Raw genomic sequence first — 22,770 nt, forward strand, 5'->3', positions numbered from 1 at the left:
TTCATGCATTGGAGAAGGAAATGGCAACCCACTCCAGTGTTCTTGCCTGGAGAATCCCAGGGACAGCAGAGCCTGATGGGCTGCCGTCTATGGGGTCGCACAGAATTGGACACGACTGAAGCAACTTAGCAGCAGCAGCAGCAACAAGGTGGTGATTCAAGAATCTCAACCATTCTTCTGGTTCAACCAACCTGGAGTCTGTGTGCTTATGCTCTGCACGTAGTCACCATCTGCCACTGGGGTTGGCAGGGTAGCCGGGTAGGGTATCTTAGTTCCTGTGGAAAAAGAGGACTCTTTTACTGCTGAACTTCTCTTGTGTAACGACTTTTCCTTTGTTTCTGCATTCCTTTCCTTCCCTATTTAGTAGTTGCCTATTTTCCTTTTTGAAACTCAGGGAAGGCCTAGAAGACTAAATCCCATTTTCTACAAACAAGGAATGGGGGAAATGGAGAGGCTACTGTACCCAGGAGGGCCCTCCAAGCAAGACAGAATCTTATACATCTTACTGTGATCACTGAAGTTGTTACCTGAAATGCTGGGTTTGTCTCTTGTTGGATACTAAGTTAAAAGACACAACCAAGCCAAAGGTGGGGAGAAAGAAGGATTTATTACTTGAAACAAGGAAGGAGAACACTGGGGATCTTTCCCAGAGCAAAACTGGGGAAGTTTTAAGCTAAGGGCATATGCATATTCATGAAGGGGCTTGGGCAGTCAATGGAGTTTAAGCTTTAGTTAATGAAGTTACAAGGGTCAGAAGAGGTCAATACATCATCTCTTAGGTTCCAGTTGTCCAACACTTTGTGACCACATGGACTGTAGCCTGCCAGGCTCCTCTGTCCATGGAATTTTTCAGGCAAGAATACTGGAATGGGTTGCCATTTCCTTCTCCAGGGGATCTTCCTGACCCAGGGATTGAATCTCCTGCATTAACAGGCAGATTCTTTACCACTAGCACCACTTGAGAACCTGCTTTTTCATTAAATGTCTGTTCAAGGGCAAGCACTGTGTTCAAGCTTAGATCACATAATGGCTTAGGACAAAAATGGCTTCTCTTATGTCAAGAAAGTCTTGCCTGATTCTGTTGCTCTGGGGAACCCCTACCCCATTTGCTTAGAAGGTGTCATTCTGTCACCTTTGCCACATTCCATTGTTGGCAGTCACAGGTCAGCCGGTATTCAAGCAGAGGGCATGAGTTCCAGACCGTGGGATTGTGACGGGCCACCTTCGAGTCTCTCAGGACCCTCTTGAAGGAAGCCCCATGACACTACACAGGACTGTTAGGTGCACTGAATTCGCCTCATATATGAATGGGTGAGATCAGGAACCCTGTCTGACTTGTTCATGAAGGTATCTGGAGTCCAAAATAGTGTGCTTCCTCAATGAATGTCTGTCGTGAGTGAACACGTCTGGTATCATGCATGTGATGAAGAAAAGGAATACACGTGATGAGCAAGAATGAGGCTTTACACATCTGATGTGTAAAGATGTCTCTTCACTCCTAGCTAAGCAGTCTGTCTTCTACAACAGAAGGTTATAGGTGAAGAAACTGTTTAGAAAATTGAGCCTGGAGATACGAGAGGAGGGGAAAAGTCTCCTTTTTTGGTAGACAGAAACCCAACCTGCTCTCAGGAGGGCTTAGAGCCCAGGTTCCCAAGTTGTTCTGGGTGGCTCTGTTCCTCATAAGCTTTGAAAGCACTATAAAAACATTAACAAGGGTGCCTGTCTTTCTTTCTTTTTTATAGTATTTATAACTTATAAATCCTCAGGTAGAGTTTTCTTTGAGTCTCATTCTCCTGGTAGCAACACTGGACACAAAGAGAAAACAGATGGAAAGACAGAGAGACTGAAATGATGAGGAAAATTTTAGCATTAACACAGCTCGGAGATCCAGCTAAAGATTAAGACCAGATGTGGCTTGGAGCCACCGAGGACTTGACTGTTCTTCCTAAAGTGTTTCCTGTGAGGCCTGTCTCATTGCACTAAGTCTGACCCAGGTTGTGAGGCTGTGGGCAAGTAAACTTGCAGAAGCAGGGACATAAGGCTGAGAGCACAGCAGACACTCAGGATGTGACCTTCACCATTAATTTAAAATGTGTAGAAACAGGGCAGAGTTTGATTGACAAATGGTCACATGCTAGACAAATTCAGCACGGAAAACACTGGTTGTGGCTGTGTTCATAAACTAGTGCGTTTGTGCCCAAGCGTAGACACAGGCATTCAGGAAGGCACACCCAGTCTCACTTTCTATAAATCACACTGTTATGAAGGGGAGAAATGAGGAGTTAAGAGGGAAGAAAAAACATTAGCCTTTTCCTTCACGGTGACCCAGACAGTGTGTTGAAAGCAGAGACATTACTCAGTCAACAAAGGTCCATGTAGTCAAGGATCCGGTCTTCCCAGTGGTCACACATGGTTGGGAGGAGGCAGAATGCCAAAGCATTGATGCCTTCAAATGGTGGTGCTGGAGAAGACTCCTGCAATTCCCCTGGGCAGCAAAGAGATCAGACCAGTCAATCTTAAGGGAGATCGACTCTGAATATTCACTGGAAAGACTGACGCTGAAGCTGAAGCGCCGGTATTTTGGTCATCTGATGTGAGCAGCCAACTTAGTGGAAAAGTCCCTGATGCTGGGAAAGACAGGGCAGAAGGAGAAGAGGGCAACAGAGGATGAGTTGGTTGGACGGCATCACCAATGCAATGAACATGAACTTGGGTAAACTTGGGACATGGTGAGGGACAGGGAGGCCTGGCCTGCTGCAGCCCATAGGGTCACAGAGTCGGACACGACTGGGCGACTGAACAACAACAAGAACCCAAGATGCACGAAAAATACAGGGATCAGAACTCAGAGACTGCCTTTGGCCTCCTCTCTAGCAGATTTTCTAAATTCTAACTGCACAGAAATTTTCAAACAGGATAAGAGATCTATTCACAGGCTGATCCTTCACAAAAACTTACAAATCACAACATACTGTATAACTAAGAGGTAGGCCCTGAAATCAGGCCAGGAAAAACTCTAAGAGGGAGGGATTTATTCCCAAAGAAGAAACAGTGACCACATAAAACAAAACACAGAAGAGCCGTGAATAATCAGCGTCTCCTTTCCCAGATGCTGTTTACACTAGGGGTTTCTAACATGCAGGCCTCATCTTCTTGTCACTAGCAGGCCACACTCACTCACCACAGGCTCTAAGGATGTGAGTGACCCACTATTTACCTAGGGGTCTTAGGACTTTCTTCGTCTTGCTCCTTTCCTCCAGTACGTGCTATGTGGCTAATGATGAGATACGTCACTTATCACCAACGCTCACCCATTACTTCTAGATAAACTGGTTGGATGAAGGGCCTCAAAACACTTTTGTTATTCTTCCATAAAATGTTCAAACATCTTCCTACTCACCAAGTAGGGAGCTGGAAGCATTTAAAGCCTTTCTAAGCACTGGTCCTTCTGGTGATTACAGATGATGTTCAAAGAAGTCTAACTGAACTTTGTTTGAACCCATGAAAGCAGGAGAGCTTTTCTCAAAAGACAGAATGTACAAGGGCAAACATTTTACAAGTTAATTAGGGACAGTCAGAATTCTTGGAGCTATTTACAAAGATATGCAGGCACAAAGAGAAGCTCTGCTTTGCTCTAGGTAGGAGACTCTGTGAGATCCTGGCTGTGCCGCATTCTTTGGGTACATCATGAGTAGAAAGAATATGTGACAAACTTAATGAACACAACTGTGAGCCGACTATTTAGCTGAATTCTATCCATGCCGAGGACACTCAGAAATGCACAGGAGTGGTGGGAAGATGGTGTAAGAACTTGAATTAAAGTCTTTGTTTGATACAATGATGATAAAAAGGAGCAAGGACATTGAGTGAGGACATAGTGGGAAAGGGGAAAGGACACAGACATGATAAACGGGTAAATGGCGCATCAGAACTGATGCACCAGACATCGTTGCCACGATGTTGAAATGCTGTTTTTGTGCTTAAGGGATAAAAGTAATGAAAAGGTTAAAATAGGGAAAATCAGTTTATCAGGACCTTGACCAGGCTTAGAAACAGAATTCTACTTTGACATTTAAGACAATCCAAAAACTTCACTAAAATGTGTCCTCTAAGCTGACAAAACAAGTCTTTTATAAACTACCTGCTCCCCACCCCACCACCCTACCAAAGAGGAATTTGGATGGATGGATGGATGGAGAGCACAGTAATTAGAAAACATATGTAAAAAGTCAAATAAGCCTGGCTCTCTCTGACACACCAGCCAGTCTATGAGCTTGGATCACTGTCTATGAGTGATGAGCTAATCGGCCTTTATCCCCTTCGTCCAAAGGGGAAGCACTGACTCTTTTAGTCTGCTAGTGCTGTTCTTGCAAAGTTCTAGAGAATGGGTGGTTTGAACAACAGAAATGCGTCGTCTCACAGCTCTGGAAGCCAGAAGTCCAAGACCAAGAGGCCAGCAGGGCTGGCTTCTTCTGCGGCCTTCGTCCTTGGCTCGGAGACGACTGTCTTCCCCCTGTGTCTTCACGTGGCTTTCCCTCTGTGTATGTCTGGGTCCTAAACTCTTCTTGTAAGACACAAGTCATATTAGGACTAACTGCCTCATTTTGCCTTAATTACCTCTTTAAATACCCCTCTCCAAACACAGTCACATTTTGAGGCATGCATATTATTCAGCCCACAACAGACTCCAAGGAAGTGGAGACCAAGATGGGACTTGTCAAAAGATGCTTCTCCCTCTCCAGTGTCCCCATTATCTGCACACCACCACTCCTGGCTGTGAGCTCTGTAGACGAGCAAAGGTTCGCAATCTCCCCTAAGGGCAGCAGTGATTTCTTGATTTGACGAGCCACTGTGGGGTCTACTATGTGACCTCAGAGTCCTTCATAGAAACTCATGCGATAGTCAGAGGGAACCCCCAGCAGACTTTCCTTTTCTCTTTCCTCTGGCCAAACTGTACTTTCTTAGTGGATATTGTGCCTGCACATGACCCAGTACAGCTGCGTTTTCAAGGGGTCTCTATCATTTCACTTGGAAACACAACATCTTCACAAATTTTAGCTCAGCTTTCTAAAATGTGATAGACACGCCATTGGCAATATCTGAGACAAAATAAGCAGGGTATCAAGTTACATTGACTCAAACAGTGAAAACGCTATTCCTTTTTGATCATTTTCTAGTTCTTTCAATTAAAGGAAAAATGAAGTGTCAGTTTGGGGCTAAGATGTCTTTAACACATGACAGGAATCTTCCTAACAGAGAAGACCTTAGGTCAGAGACTTTAGCAGGTAAAAATATTAAGCTGGAACTTAATATTGTTTAGTCTCCATGACATTTATTTTCTATCACTAGGGAGGTGATAAGTATCCATATATATTTTAAAATTAATCTGTCTTAAAAACAAAGTTAATTTAAAGAAAGTATTAAAGGAATCATGGTACAGGTGGTATTTAAATATGGCAAAAATCATGCAGGCCATTTTTGTATGGGTAAGTTGCAAATGACTGAAATCTGGGGAAATCTGCTTTATTCCATTTAATTCTATCAACAGCTCTATGAGGTAAGTTTTATTCAGCACATTTTCACAAAGAAGCAACCGAGGCTCAAGTAGTTTGTTGTTGAAGATCACCCATCTAGTTATTTGCAGAGCCCAAAATCACATTTAGGTGTTGTTTGACTGCAAAGCTGATGCTCTTAACTACTAAACAATCCTACCTGTTCATCAGGCCCACAATAACTTTTTCAGTAAAGGAACCTAAGGGCCTAGAGAAAAACACCTCAGGGATGGGAATGTGACTAAGGAAGGCTGACTTAGGTTGAGTTTTAACTGCTATGTGAATAAGCATTTCTTCAGTCAGTCAATAAATTTGAACTGAGTGTCTGCTACTGTCAGCCAATAAACTTGGTGCTGAATTACAATTTTCCTGGGAGGAACCAAAGACGTGAGTTCCCAGACAAGAAAAACAAAAGTCAAACAAAGCAAAACAGCCCATAGTGGGGAGTCTCTTTTTTTCCATGGAGATCACCCCGTGGCTTGAGAATGATATAACTACCAAAAGATCACCCAGACTTGTCTGCAGCCAAGTGTACTGATCTTCTGCTCTGGACCAGAAAGTAAGTATTAATGCTCTCCTCTCTGAGGGAACATTGCACCGTAACTACTTTAAGGCATGGGACTCTAAAGAACAAGGTAGGAGGTTCTCATCCAATCTCTGCTGGTAGGAGTTTCTTAGTGTTGGCAATAGTTCCCACTAATTTTGCCAGAATAGTCATTGCAGTCTTTTAAAGACTTTACCGAGGAGGACTGCCAAGACTGAAAATTCAAACTGCGACACGGATCAGAGTCCAACTCACTGATGCTTCTCCACCTCCCTATACGATCAATCACAAAAAGAGGTGATCTAAAAACTTAACCCTGATGGTCAGCAACTGCCACGAACAATTCTGTAATTTCTATAGCAGCAGAACAGCAGTGTGAAGAAGGCAATTTGCCTCTCTGCAACCTCTGTCTGCTTGCGGGGACTCCATCAACAGCCACATCCAAGAGGCATCCACAGAAATCCAGCACTAGCAACTACGGGCCGCCCTTTGTCATCTTGGAGACCTTTTCCCACTTCAGCTGGATCAGAGAAACAGAAACTCCTAAACAGAAGCCCTTTTTGTAGAGTCAGTTTGCGAGTTTCCCTCTACTTTCTTCTTTGCGAAGTGTTCCCAATTTGGGGGAGAGCACCTGAAAACTTTTGATTAAGTATTCTCTGAGAGTCAGTCTCCCCCATGTAGTATCTTGGCACTGACTGCCACTCATCAGAGGCAGAATTCCCTTTAGGCCTAAGCAGACAGGATGGTTTGGGCTTCTATCAAAACGTACTATCCACTCAGTAGATGCAGCCAACTTGACCACAAGAAGCTATTTTTAATATCCTCTAAAAAGTGTCGGGCACCATCACATGATCACATTTGTTCCTTTCATATTGGTTGAGATGATGTGTAATGACAAAAAATATGAAACGAATCCTTCTAAATGATTTTAACAATGATTAATCCTAAAGTAACTACATACACTTTTAAAATTAAGCATATGTATCTAAGGCAGATTATTTACTCAGTCAGATGAACAAACAGATTCTCAGAAAAAGGTTTCCTAAGGAATCTCCAGTCTACAGGTTGAAAAACCTTACATTATGCTATGAGCTCCTTAAAGATAATGTTTTATTTAGATTTAAATCCCTAATGGCTAACCCAGTGCTTAGTCCATAGCAAGTGCTTAATAAAAAATAGATGCACGGGAGGTGCTTTGTTTTAGTGAACACTTGTGGGATTCACGGAGCACTTATCACGCGCCAGGCACTGGTGTGAGAGTTGTACATATATTAATTCATTTTGCCATCGAACAACCCTAAGAGGTAGATGTTTTTACCATCCATGTTTATAGATGATAAAACTGAGGCTTAAATATCTTCAATAGTTTGCTCAAGGTCACACTGCAAATAATTTTAAAAGCCAGGATACAAACTCCTATTTAATTGTTTTTCATGGTTTTAAATGTAGCTTCACAGAGACCATAACTATGGATATTCTGTGGGGCCTTGGGCACTGCTGAGTGACCGAATTAATAGGATGCGACTTGCGGTACACATACACAATGGAATATTGCTCAGCCATATGAAAGAATGAGATCACATTAAGTGAAGTCAAACCGAGAAAGACAAATATATGATACCACTTACTTGCGGAATCTAAAAAATGATACAAATGAACTTATTTACAAACCAAATAGATTCACAGACGTAGGAAACAATCTTATGGTTACCAAAGAGGATAGCAGGGTGAGGAGAAAGACAAATTAAGAGTTTGGGGTTAACATGTTTGTGTTTGTGTGTTAGTCACTCAGCTGTGTCCACCTCTTTGCGACCCCATGGACTGTAGCCCCAGGCTTCTCTGTTCTTGGAATTTTCCAGGCAAGAATACTAGAGTGAGTAGCCATTCCCTTCTCTGGGAGATCTTCCTGACCCAGGGATTGATCTTGGATTCCCTGTACTGCAGGCAGATTCTATACTATCTGAGCCCCCAGGGAAGCCCTAACGTATTAACATGTATTTAAAGGATGTATTTGTATATAATATAGGTAAACAAGGAGGACCTACCGCATAGCACAAGGAACTATATTCGTTATCTTGTAATAACCTATAATGGAAAATAATCTGAAAAAGAATATATATATATATAACTGAATCACTTTACTGTACACTTGAAACTAATATGACATTGTGAATTAACTATACTTCAATTTAAAGAGGCTTCCCTGATGGCTCAGTTGGTAAAGAATCCACCTGCAATGCAGGAGACCCTGGTTTGATTCTTGGGTCAGGAAGATCTGCTGGAGAAGAGATAGGCTACCCACTCCAGTATTCTTGGGCTTCCCTTGTGGCTCAGCTGGTAAAGAATCTGCCTGCAATGCAGGAGGCCTGGGTTCAATCCCTGGGTTGGGAAGATCCCCTGGAGAAGGGAAAGGCTACCCACTCCAGTATTCTGGCCTGGAGAATCCCATGGAGAGAGGAGCCTGGCGGGCTGCAGTCCACGGAGTCGCAAAGAGTCGGACACAACTGAGCGACTTCACACACTCACACACAAACACACAAAGAATCGGACATGACTGAGTGACTTTCATTTCACTTCACTTCTTCAATTTAAAAATAAAACATAAATAATAGGATGCTGCTTTGACAGCTCCACCTCATCTGAGGAGGAATGTGTGCCTTTCATGAAAAGGCATTAATCTCCTTGTCTCTAGGCTACTAAGAAACAGTCTCACAAACATGCGGTCATATACGTGTATCCTGCCAGTCCCCACCTGATGTATTTCAGACGGTAAGCTCTCACCTGGCCTTTAAGGAGAATGAGAGAGGACATGAATGAATGATTGAGTGGATTTCTGGAGGAAGGCTTTACAGGACATCAATCACTTTTCTGGCTGGGACTTTTGTGGCTCTACGGTAAGCCCTTCCAAGAAAGAGAAGTTTGTCAGGGCTTTGTTTCTAGCAGTGGAAGCATTAGAATCCATCAGTAAAAGACACAAAGACATGAGGCAGAGAGGCGGGGAGGCAGAGGCCGGCCCAGCACGGTCAGTCTGACCCACTGGGTCCCCGCGGCCTTGTGTGCCAAAGGACGGGTACTAAGAGAGATGCAGGCTCAGCGGGGCGTGCTGCCCTCAAGCTCAGGATGGACGACGGAAGATGGACGTGGACGTCAATCACCACAATACAAGGCTAGATGGGACCCCTGTTTGGAAAAAAAAGAAAAGATTTGAACCAAGTGTTCTGGGAGGAGAGAAAGAGGTCAGATGATGCCAGCTAGGGGAAGCAGGAATTGCCAGCCTCTGAACTAGCTGGATTTTGATTGATAGAGATTAGCGGGGAAGGACTTTCTACACAAGTGAAGCTCCCTGGAGATGTGGTGGGAGCGCAGGCAGGGGAGAACAGGCAGTTCATTCCGCCTGATTAAGCGGCGGTTGCACACTGGCCAGCTCTGCACTAATCTCTCCTTGGCTGGTACATTATTGTGTGTGTGTGTTTGTTTTTTTTTCCCCCAAAACAAAAGTATCGAATGCCCTGAGGAAGGACATGGACTGTGTATCCATCATCCTTCTCCATTGTCTGACTTCGCATTCGCATACTCATGTCAGCCGCTGTCCCTATAGGTTTTAGGAGGGGATGAGCCCTGTTTACTAAAGCAGAGAGTGTCTGAGGGCTTGTTGGGGAACAAGGGGACAGGCAGGGGATCGTCACCTGGAATTAAGGCAGAGAGAGAGTCTGGGGAGTGGTGTATGCGAAAGGTGGAATTTGATGGGGGAAAAAAATGCACATTTATTTTCACTAACGTCTAGCTGAAATTTAGCATTTCCTTCCCTTTTGTATTTGAATGAAAAACAAATCACAATCGTATGAGCCGTATGTGTGATTTTGTCACCAATAAAACTCACAGATGATCCCACATATCAATAGTTGTTGCAGATTTCACATATCAATCTTAAACTACTGTCTATGTTCAATACTTTGACATTACATTAGTTATGAGACTTGAGCCAGCTCTAGTCATTTAATGAGTTAGTAAAGAAGTACATATCCTACTATACAAAAAATCTGATACATATTTTGATGTAAATTCCATCTAATTGGTTTCCTTATACTCTTACGTGTTTTATTTACACGTTTTAAAACATTATTCTGAGAAGGAGCCCATAGTTTTCACCAGATCATCAGAAGTGGTCATGACACCAAATAGGTTAAAAACCTTTGCTGAAGGTAGCTTGCAGCCATACAACATACATGCATAAATAACATACTGTCACTTCAGTCGTGTCTGACTCTGTGTGACCCCACGGACTGTAGCTTGCCAGGATCCTCTGTCCATAGGATTCTCCAGGCAAGAATACTGGAGTGGGTTGCCACCCCCTCCTCCAGGGGATCTTCAACCATGTAACAGAGAGCTTTAAATATCTTCAGCAGTGTGAATTTAATCTCATAGTCCAATGGGAGCCACTGAAGGTGGTTTTTTTTTCTATGTCAATTATTACTTTTCAATAATCTAATTGCAGCATAATTACTTTTAATCACTGTTATTGAGGTATTGTTGTTTAGTCACAAAGCCTTATCTGACTCTGCAACCCCATGGACTGTAGCCAGCCAGGCTGTTTTATGCATGGAATTTACCAGGCAAGAATGCTAGAGTGGGTTGCCATTTCCTTCTCCAGGGGATTTTCCTGACCCAGGGATCAAACCTGCGTCTCCTGCATTGGCACACAGATTCTTTACCACTGAGCCACCTAGGAGGTCCTTATAATTATAATAAAGCATATATCTTTAGAAATTCAGTGAGTTTTGACAAATGTGCAGATACACATGTAACTACCACTGAAATCAAAATACAATTTGGGTACTAGAAAGCAAAATTGCAAAAACTGTATGTTCTGCTCTTGCGTTCTCAAAGGATCCCCACTCTGGGCTCACAAAGGCACTACTTCTTCTCTGAGGGACCCAGAACCTGAGCTCTACAGGAGAACAGTGCCCAGAACAATGCAGGTTTACAAAGGGATGGCTTATTGGTCATAAGGGACTTATGTATTCATGGGGTACGTACATGAACAGCCTAATGTCAGTCCTCACATATCTGCCTATAACAATTTATGTAACCTCTATCACGATCACAACATTACCCTGGTTAAGAAGGGGCCAGAATCTGAATGTCCGTTCTTATTGGCTGATAGCATGCAAGGCTGCTAACCTACTGGTACATGGGTTGAGGATAGCTGTTTTATATTACCCACAACTTATGTTATATTTTATTGAACCTCATTTAAAAAAAAAGTCTCCCATTATCTCCTGGGACTCTGGGAAATCAGCACAATTTAGTTTGCCAGGCCTCACAAATATTTACTTAGATGGCATGAGACAAAACAAAGTCACAAGACTGTTTGCATTAGAAGTTATTATATTAGCTGCATTAAGCTAAGTTTCCACACTCCAAAAATAAACTAGGCTTTTCCCTTTTAAAGACATAAAAATCAATCATTTTAGAACAGCTCTCTTAATATTTTTAAAGGGCTTCCCTGGTAGCTCAGCTGATAAAGAATCCACCTGCAATGCGGGAGATCTGAGTTCGATCCCTGTGTTGGGAGGATCTGCTGGAGAAGAGATAGGCACCCATTCCAGTATTCTGGCCTGGAGACTTCCATGGACTGTTCAGTCCTTGGGGTCGCAGAGAGTCAGACACAACTGAAAGACTTTCACTTCACTTCACTTCAATCTTCTTAAGGAATGCTGAAGTTATTACTGAAACACTTCAAATATTTTTTTTTAGTGTGTGAAATAAAATTGAAAAGAGCTAATTTTCTAGGAGAGTGTATTTGGGGGGCTTTCCTTGACTATTATACAGGTATTTTGTATTACTCATGTAAGGAAAGCAAATTACATGAAGGAAACACATTTGTTCCAATATAAGCTTTTTGCAAGAATGTTCATAAGTCTGCCATTGCATAATGATGATAACAGAGGTAAGTAATATACAAGTGATAGAAATAATTTTTCCCAATGTAGATGGTGAGTCTTCTAGCATTTAATAAAACAGTTCTCATTCGTTGGATGCTGCTGTGAACCAGTATAGTATAAGACAATTTATTTACATATATGTTCTCCTTTAATCTACCTAACAATCCTAAAAACAGTATTAATGTCCATACTTTTTACCAGTGAGGAAACTAAAAAGCACAGAGCCCTAAGAGGTGGATCTGACTCTGTCTTCCAAAATTCTATTCCTTCCACTTCCTTATCTTACCCAGCAATATATTACTTACTATCTTACTTTCTAGAGTTTGTTCATGATGCTTCAAAATCTCACTTTACAACACCTGAATTGAAAGGTATGAACCAAGAGTGATGGATTCTATTTTACAAGAGAGACTCTCATCTTTTGTAACTGGTGAGGAGTGAATTCTTAAGGAGAGGACCCCACCACCAAGCTCCCAGGTCTAGCTGGCTTCATTCTTCCCTCCAAGACCTCTACTCTGAGCTCCTTCATTTGTTACTATAGATTGAATGTTTGTGTGCCCCCCAAAACTCATGTGTTGAAACCCTAATCCCCAGTTTAATGGTATTTGGAGATGAGGACTTCAGGAGGCAATTAGGTCATGAGGGTGGAATCCTAGATGGGACTAGAGAGTTTTTAAGAGGAGTTCAGTTCAGTCACCCAGTCATGTCCAACTCTTTGCAACCCCATGAACTGCAGCACGCCAGGCCTCCCTGTCTGTCCATCACCAACTCCCAGAGTCTACCCAAACCCACGTCCATTGAGTCGGTGATGCCATCCAATCATCTCATCCTCTTTTGTCCCCTTCTCCTCCTGCCCTCAATCTTTCCCAGCATCAGGGTCTTTTCCAATGAGTCAGCTTTTCATATCAGGTGGCCAAAGTATTGGAGTTTCAGCTTCAACATCAGTCCTTCCAATGAACACCCAAGACTCCTCTCCTTTAGGGTGGACTGGTTGGATCTCTTTGCAGTCCAAGGGACTCTCAAGAGTCTTTTCCAACACCACAGTTCAAAAGCATCAATTCTTTGGCACTCAGCTTTCTTTATAGTCCAACTCTCACATCCATACATGACCATCTGAAAAACCATAGCCTTGACTAGACAGACCTTTGTTGGCAAAGTAATGTCTCTGCTTTTGAATATGCTGTCTAGGTTGGTCATAACTTTCCTTCCAAGGAGTAAGCATCTTTTAATTTCATGGCTGCAGTCACCATCTGCAGTGGTTTTGGAGTCCAGAAAAATAAAGTCAGCCACTGTTTACCCATCTATTTGCCATGAGATGATGGGACTGGATGCTATGATCTTACTTTTCTGAATGTTGAGCTTTAAGCCAACTTTTTCACTCTCCTCTTTCACTTTCATCAAGAGGCTCTTTAGTTCTTCACTTTCTGCCATAAGGGTGGTGTCATCTGCATATCTGAGGTTACTGATATTTCTCCCAGCAATCTTGATTCCAGCTTGTGCTTCTTCCAGCCCAGCGTTTCTCATGATGTACTCTGCATAGAAGTTAAATAAGCAGGGTGACAGTATACAGCCTTGACGTACTCCTTTTCCTATTTGGAACCAGTCTGTTGTTTCATGTCCAGTTCTAACTGTTGCTTCCTGACCTGCATACAGGTTTCTCAAGAGGCAGGTCAGGTGGTCTGGTATTCCCATCTCTTTCAGAATTTTCCACAGTTTATTGTGATCCACACAGTTAAAGGCTTTGGCATAGTCAATAAAACAGAAATAGATGTTTTTCTGAAACTCTCTTGCTTTTTCGATGATCCAGCGGATGTTGGCAATTTGATCTCTGGTTCCTCTGCCTTTTCTAAAACCAGCTTGAACATCTGGAAGTTCACAGCACGAGCGAATTTGCTTCCCCTCTGGTCTCTCTGCTGTATGAGGATATGACTAGTAGATGATATTCTGCAAACCAGAAGGAATCCCCCACCAGACATCAGATGTCTTGATTTTGGATTTCCCAGTCTCCAGAACTGTGAGAAATAAATGTCTGTTGCTTAATACACTTTGTGGATTGTATTCTGTTACAGTAGCCTGAACTAAGAAACTTGATTCCCAGCTACTGCACAGCCATACAAGTGCACCTAAAGGCTATACCTGATCATCTTCTTTTCACTCTGTTTGAGCTATTCTTAGTAATTCTTCCTAAGAGCATGTTTTTTAGGTAATTCAACAATAATGGCAGAGAACGGTCCTAGAACTACTGCAGGGCCTGCTGTAACTCTCAGGATTGTGCAGTCAAAGAGCACATTCATGAGAGGTCACCAAAAAGGAAACTCGAGCTTTGACTCCAACTGTCCCTTTAAAATTTGTTCAGTTTCCCCTGAATGAAATCCAGCATGTTGCATGACTTTACTGCTCACTCTTGGGAAACAGGCCATCTCAGGTCACTGTATGTCACAGAACAGTCTCCACGCAATAATGAGAATGCCCCGTTCCATGCAATGCAGAGAACTCTTTCTTTGATTTAGCGTTAGATCTTTTCCCTCTCCCAGCAAGGGCAGAGTTCCAGCAAGAGTGGTGGTGGGCCTTTTCTTACTACCAACCTGCTAAGTAATGCTCGTAGGTCCTTGGGGTTAGAGGGAAGAGGGAAAGGAGTAGACAGTTCTTCCTTGACTGGCGTCATGCTAAAGGGCTTTGTGTTATCTGGCATGGGAGGTGCTTAAAGCTGACTCTCCCATAGGGATCACTGTGGATTCCTTGGAAGTTCCCTTGGTAGGCCCCTCCCACTGCAACTCTGCTTGAGCAATCAACGGCTTCTCATTAAATTTCAACAACTTCCATTTTGATCTGTCTCATCATCCTTTTTGGTACCTGATAGATATTCTATTTCAGAATCTCAGTGCACATTTCTTATTTAACAGCCTATAATATTCACCGTTACATAACACCTACATAGTATGGTTCTTTGTCACTTGGACATACACTTTGAGTATAAGTGTAGAATGACATGCCTCTCAGCCAGGAAAACTATATATTAAAAATGATGTCTGGCCCTTGTTACAGTACCTGGAAAATTTCTCATATTTATTCCCTTTCATTCAATTTTTTGTTGTTGTTGTAATGCACGGCTTGCAGGATCTTAGTTCCCTGATTAAGGATGGAAGCTGGGCTCTAGCAGTGAAAGCACTGAGTGCTAACCACTGGACCTCTAGGGAATTTCCTCAAAGTTTTGACTACAATTTGAAAATGGATTGTAATGCCTCTTCCACAGAAATTGATTCTTTTTTCAATTTGTTCCACATTTTGGTGGTTTTCAGTAAATAAGAACTCTTAACTCTGTTCATCCTATGCTTGGACCTGAAACCAATTCTGTCTCTCCTTGTTGATGGAAAATTTTCCTATGAGCTCATCGTGTTTTTTACATTTCTCTACGTAAGAATGCAGATGAAGGCATAAACTCAAATTCCTAATCCCCAGACAATCTGCATCTTAACAGCAGATCACTGCACCATTCTTGGTCAATATCACCTGTGCTATTGATGCACTTATTAGAAATTCATTGGAGCTATACTGTTTAAAATAACAGTAGCGTGTTCATTTTTAAACACTCTAATCCCTTTCCCTCTCTCTCACTCTGCCCCCAGAATTATATCAGAGGCCATTGTAGCAATTGCATCGCCATGACAGTGACTAGGGTAAGGAGAGTATGGCATCTAACATAAAAAAATTTAAGGAGGTTCTCACTTCCGTGGTCACTGGAGCTCAGTGTCTTAAATTTTGCACCCGGGGTGCCTCACTCACCTTACCCTAGTCCTGTCTCTATGTATCAGATCTGCATTTACTCAGCAATAATCTTGAGACTCTTCTGTGAGCCAAGCACTGTTCCTGATTGTGGACATCAGCAGTCAGGTAAAAGTTTATGCCCTTATTGGATAGTAGCAAGTGCCGTGGAGGAAGGTAAAGCAGAGAAAGGGAATAAGGAAGTGCCAGAGTGGGGTAGGGGATGTCATTTACAATAGGGTGGTCAGGGAAATCCTTATTGAGAAGGTAATATTTGAGCAAAGAATTGAAAGAGGTAAAAAGTTTCTGAACAGTTACTAAACTGCTCAAAATATTTTCTGAATTTGTTGCCAATAGTTTATGATGAATATATTTTACAAAAATATCTGGCTTCTCTTGACATATCCAAAGATCTGGCAACATGGAGCCCCCTCCCTGTACAACAACAAGACGAGCTGAGAGGGCTGGCCTCTCTGAACCATGCTGGGGCCTTGTATGGGACAAAAAGCTTTCTGGTTCTCCAGCTCTCCATCTGCCTGCCTTGCTCTATTACATCACTTGTCTGTCCCTTGCAGAATCTGAGTTTGTAAACTTTGGCAAGAATCCTTAAGAGAGAACTCAAGCGCTGCCAGCCTCCCTCCAAGTAGTGATTTGGAGGCTTGATGGCTCTGGAGGTGAGAGGGTCTGTTCAGCAGACCCCAGTAAAGTCAGTCCACTAATGAGGCCAGGTGGCCTTGACTCTGGACTCCAGAGATGAGGGTGTTTACTTAGTTGCCTCCAGCCGAGGGGAGAAGGTGCTGCTGGGTTGTCCTCTTGCACAGTGACTGGTGAAACTAGAACTTCGTTAAAACCCTGCTACCCTAGTTCACACACGTTCGAACTTTCAACTAGTCCTTTTCTAGGAGCAAAAGAAAAAAAATATTCTGGGGTGTGCAATGCATGGGTTTCTGTCTCAGCAGAATTTTAATCCAAGCAGTTGCAGGTCTCTGACCCCCCAGCTACCTGCTGGCACATGTCAGGCACAGGAATTTTCCACTTGGGTGAGACGCCTGTGCGATCACTGAAACTACCCTGAGGAAGAGATGTGCGGTGACAGATCGCACTGAGAGATGCTTCTGTGAAGTGACGACAGGCCCCCGTCCTCACCGCCAGGAGAAGAGAGGGCACACTGCCATCACAACTATCACGTATCCGTACACGCTTTAGCTGGGATTTTGTTTCCGCAACTCCCTGCTAAACTGCGCTTCCCCAGTGGCTCAGCGGTAAAGAGTCTGCCTGCAATGCAGGAGGTGCAGGAAACTTAGGTTCTATCCCTAGGTCAGGAAGATCCCCTGGAGGAGGGCATGGCAAACCCACTACAGCATTCTTGCCTGGAGAATCCCAAGGACGAAGAAGCTGGCAGGCTAGAGTCGGACATGATTGAAGCAACTGAGCACACACGCACTGCCTATGTTACAAGATTTTATTTTTTTTTTATTTTTATTTTTTAAATTAATTGGGAAAATTTTAATCAATAAGCATCAAACACACTTCACATTGGGAACTGCAATACTGAAATTGTGACATTTTAAATATTTTCCTCAAAGAAGGTTAGTGATTATCTTTTTCCTGGGAAACATGGAAATCCAACTATAACATTAATGTGGCCAGTCTAGGTCACTATGTTTTAGCTAATGCTAATATTTAAACAGATATTCACATTCCATGTCTACAATAAGGTAGACTGTGAACTACCTGTATTGCTGAATTTTGGCCAAAATTCCATGAGATAATTTAGAGGAACATCAAATTTCTGAAGGGCAAACTCATAAAACTTCACATTGGGATCACTTTTTTGCTTCAATTGCATCTGACTCAACAATACAGGCAAGTTTTCTTTCCTAATTACTTGGAAAAATATTTCTCCAATAAGTCCTGTGTCTTCTCTACTATGGATTGTTTTTAAGATATCAGCTCTGTGGTTAGTTTCCCACAGTTGATAAAAATCGATCAAAAACACTATAATATACAATTAGCAAGGGAAAAGGTTGTTTTTCTAAGGCTGCAGCAACAGGAAAGAAATAGCACTTCTTATTTGTATAAGCACAAACACCTTTTAAATCTAGTCATACTGCATAAATCCAATATAGTATTCAAAAGTTCTATAAAAATGAACCAAAGATACTTATTTACTTCCACTGCTCCAAGAGTCAAACATTAGATCTGCATGAGAGTTGCACTGTAGCCATTTGCTGGTCCGATTGAAGAGTTCAAAGTCCTTTTTGTTATTTGGCCCAATGATGTCTACATCCCAGATAAATTCAGTTCAAAAAACGGAAATTAGGGCGAAGACTCCGTATAACAAAGCACAAGGATATGCTACTAGAAGTTGCTGTCCTTCCATGGCTAATGCAGAAATAAAAATTTTGGAAGCTGAAAAACTACACCATCCAATAATTCCAGCAGTAAGAATGATTCCTACCATTCCTTGCAAAGAAAATATCACTGCGAAGCTGGAAAGCAGGATCATAGGAAGAAGACAATATCCAAGGACACTTGCCACACAACCAAATGAAACACCAGTCATACTCATTAAGTTTAATAAACAAAACATTCCTAGGCATCCAATTGCACTGATTCCATATACGTAGCCAAACTGGATTTTGCCAGCCAGTAACAATGTAGCTCCAAAAGCAAGGCAAAAAACCATTGGTCCTGCCAAATCAGTCTCATTCATGATGCTGCCATCTGCTACTTTCAAGGGATGTAAAACTGTGAGTGTTTTTTGCCAGATGTGGTCAAAATTGATACCCAATTCTTCTAATAAAGGTGGTTCATCCTCAAAGTTGTTTCCATAGAATGGCTGAGGTGTAGTTGGAGTATATGCCTGAGTTGGCTGGAAAATCTGCCCGGTGTATGGCTGTTGTGGCTGCATCATGTCTGCGGGGACAAACTGGCCTTGGTGCGAGTAGTCATAGCCAGCATACTGTTTGCTATAGGGTACTCCACTTCCTCCATAATCGTAGGACTGCTGTGACTGGTCATCGATGCTGTAACTTGTCTGGTAGAAATCCGTGTTTAAATTATCAAAGCCTGACATTGCAAATGATCAAACGTGGAGGCAGCGGCGGCGGCGGTAGCTCTGGTAGCCCCCCAAACCCCCCAAACTCAGCTAAGGACCCTGTACTGGACCGGTTGCTACGTGTCAGAAGAGCAAAGAACTCTGTTACAAGATTTTAAACTGAGGCCAAATAGGTGAGAACAAGTGAAGATTTCTTGATTTCAATTTATGTAATAATCTCCACTGTGGAAAAAAAAAGAAAGAAAAGAGCGAAGTCAGGATAACAACCGAAGAAGGTGATGGCACCCCACTCCAGTACTCTTGCCTAGAAAATCCCATGGACGGAGGAGCCTGGTGGGCTGCAGTCCACGGGGTCGCTAAGAGTCGGACACGACTAAGCGACTTCACTTTCACTTTTCACTTTCATGCATTGGAGAAGGAAACGGCAACCCACTCCAGTGTTCTTGCCTGGAGAATCCCAGGGACGGGGGAGCCTGGTGGGCTGCCGTCTCTGGGGTCACACAGAGTCGGACACGACTGAAGCGACTTAGCAGCAGCAGCAGCAGCAGGATAACAACTAGATCCTACTGCATAGACAGGGAACTATATTCAGTATCCTGTGATAAATTGCAGTGGAAAAGGATATGTATATATCTGCTGTACAGCAGAAATTCACACAACATTGTAAATCAACTATATTTCAATAATATTTTTGAAAGTTTTAAAAATACTAAAAAATAATCTCTACTGTGAAATTGCATGAAACTAGTTTTGTTATAAAATGAAAATAGCTGGGACCACTGTGACTCTGAGTCAGATACAGCATGTTTGTTTGACAAACGATTTAAGATTGTGGATGTATTTCAATTAACTCTCTATGTTTACACTGGATTAAAAACTCTCAAACCCCGCCTAGTGTACAGAGTACATTACATCTCTGCTTTATTTCACAATCAGTAAAGAAGAAAGAAAAACTAGGGAAGGGGAGCATATTTCCAGTCTTAACTCCAAGTTGGGTATTGGGATATTGAACTTTCATGTTAGTAAAAACGAAAACCATGGATAAACAATTAGAATTATTTTAAAGACAAGTTTGCAAATAACTAGCAGGCCACTCACATAACATGAATATTAAATGCAGATGAATTGAGAGGAAGCATTTTAGGGTGACCCAAAGAAAATCTGTGAAATAGGAGAAATCTCTCTTTGGGTACAAACTTTCTTTTCTCAATCCTGTCCATCTTTATCAGCCTGTCCTGCCCACCACTCCCCACACAGTTCTCATAATCAAACTCTCCTCCACACTTCAGCCTCCCCCTGTCAAAGCATGGTCCAATGGGAAGGCACAAGAAACTTGCAAAAATCTTTTTTAAAAAGCTCTGGTTCAAAAATTGCTACTGATTTTAAGAACACGAGGGAAAGAAGGTCAAGGGAAGAAAGACTGTGTCTCCTTACAAATTCTTATGACTTATTTCTTCTCTGGAGCACATTTTTTCAAAAGATGCAACCATTTTTACAATGGAAGGTTTTTGTAGTTTCCTTTGGGAATCAAACATTAAGCAGCAGCATCTGGGACTTAGCAAAAGGAATACCAAAAGAAACTGAATTTTAATTTTTCCATGAAAATAAATCCTCAGAGTTCTTTTATAGCCAGCCTGTATCCCTTTTCATTCACTTTTTGTTTTACTTGTTAGACAAACTTGCAAATAACTACTGACCCAAACCCAAAGCTTGAACACTAAATCCATATTAACTGCAGGAAAATTTAATTTTAGTTTGACCCTCCACTTCAAGAAACCACATATGAGAGAGAGATTATTTTAAAATATTCCTTAAGATGCAATACAGCCATTTAACAAGAAACACATTTTTTAAAAAGACTGAGGAACAAAAATGTTGGGTACCAGTCTCTTTGCAGTGACCTAAAGATCACAACACTGGTGAATAATTCTGCTTTTCCTGAGATTCAACCTGCTTACCTGTTTTCCTTTCAGGAGTCATTACTAAGGTGCAGCAGTGTCTCAGATGTCCACAAATAGATGACGAAGGCCAGCCCCTGTCCTCAAGGCCATGCATGGTATGAGGAAACCACTATCATTTCTCCACGTTCTGGGACCATCCCTCCCTCTCCACCCCTGGCATCTTTTTCCTTCCTACAGAGGAAGAGCTTCTCTCTTCTGACTCCCGGTTCCATGGGCTCTTAGTTCCCCAACCAAGGACCGGGCCTGCGTCCCCCACACTGGAAGGCAGATTCACAGATGCTTAACCACGGGCCCACCAGGGAAGTCTCCCTTTTCTCCTTTGGACCATCTTCCCCTAAAGGGCTAAAAACTCGCACCCATCTCCCCTGTTCTGAGACCCTCCTGACACTGTGCTGTCACCACAAGACGCCTGTCAATGTTCTTTTCCCGCCAGTCACCCTGAACAAAGACCCTACAGCTGCTCCAACACTGCATGCAGGGAAATCACCCAGAGTGCATCTGCACTCGGAGGCAGACTTTGAGTCAGTGCGGGCCAGAGAACCTGCGTTTCTAATGAGGCCTCGGGCGATGCCCACGTGGAGGACTCTCCAGTCAACGCATTCACGCTTGATTGGTCACCATTTCTTCCACCTCCCGGAATGGTTCCTAAAAATCACCGCTGATCTTCTTACCCTCATGTCCAATGGCTCTTCCCTTTGTCCTTAGCATCTTTAATCCGTCCACACTACCATTTTTCACAAGTGGTCACTTGCCATCCTTCTCTTGAAATTTCTTCTCTTGGATTCACTGATACGATACTCTTTTGACTCTTCTTTCATGGGCAGCTCCAGTTTCCATTGATTGTAGCCCTTCCTCCTCCTGTGACCTGAAGGAACCTAGTCACCCCCCAAGTGATGACCCTCCAATTCAGTATTTGCTCTTTGGTTTACCTTTATCTCTGTTCTTTCCCTCATGAGCTATCCGATTTCATGACCGCAAAGTGCATTTTTCAGGTGCATGTTTCTAAAGGGACCTTTGCCCCAAATCACATTCCAACCTCCAACTCCACCTGGACAAGCTGCTCAGACCTGAAACAGGTTTTAAACTAAACTCGAGACCTAATTTCTCTGGCTCACTTTTCTGTTTCTATGAGTGATATCATTATTACCCTGGTCACACAAGCCCCCAACCTCTGTGTTATCCGTGGTTTTCCTGTCCCTTTATATTCTATCAGAAATTCTAAGCCAGAAGGACAGGGAAGACAGCTCACAGGATCCAGCAATGAGTGAATTGAGAGTACTGGACTGGGAGGTTTACTGACCACATTTCCAGCTACAGTTTAGCAGCACTTTTATATCCTGAAGATAAGTCTACATACAGCTCAGCTAACTCACCAGCTGAAACCCACCAGCCTGTTTTTCATCTCCCCTGTTTTCTACGCTCTCTTTTCATTTGCATTCACATCTCCTATTTCCTTTTCATTCCTCTCCTGTCTCATTCTTTCTTTTTCTCTTTCTCTTCCATTGGTAATCAATCAGACACTTTCAAAGGAATCACGCCTTCTCTCATGGTACAGTGGATAAGAATCCACCTACCACTGCAGGGAACATGGGCCCCATCCCTGCTCCAGGAAGATCCCACGTGCCATGGAGCAGCAAAGCCTGTGCGCCACAACTCCTGAGCACGAAAGCCACGACTCCTGAGTCCGTGTGTGCCATGAGCCCACATGCCGAACGAGAGACGCCACTGTCGTGAGAAGGCCGTGCCCCGCAATGAAGAGCAGGCCCTGCTCGCCGCCATTAGAGAAAGCCCATGCACAGCAATGAAGACTCAATGCAGTCAAAAGTAAATGAAATAAAGGCGATCACATTCCCTTAGCCTCTCTTAATTAGAACTCAGTTAGTGAATAATATCTTTCCAGTCCTACCCACCTCTCATCTAGCCATCGCACATTTTATTTCCTCAC

The 22,770-nt window shown here is 42.8% G+C and overlaps 1 protein-coding gene across 1 annotated transcript; it reads right to left on the reverse strand.

The window, feature by feature from the left end:
- Positions 1-17,898: 17,898 nt before the first annotated feature.
- On the reverse strand, positions 17,899-18,976 carry LOC128054360 (protein YIPF5). The gene has a single exon (XM_052646984.1). The coding sequence runs from the start codon at positions 18,880-18,882 to the stop codon at positions 18,109-18,111; it is 774 nt and encodes a 257-aa protein (XP_052502944.1). The 5' UTR covers positions 18,883-18,976; the 3' UTR covers positions 17,899-18,108.
- Between the last annotated feature and the right edge of the window lie 3,794 nt (positions 18,977-22,770).

The sequence above is a fragment of the Budorcas taxicolor genome, chromosome 10, assembly GCF_023091745.1.
Source record: "Budorcas taxicolor isolate Tak-1 chromosome 10, Takin1.1, whole genome shotgun sequence".
NCBI lineage: Eukaryota > Metazoa > Chordata > Mammalia > Artiodactyla > Bovidae > Budorcas > Budorcas taxicolor.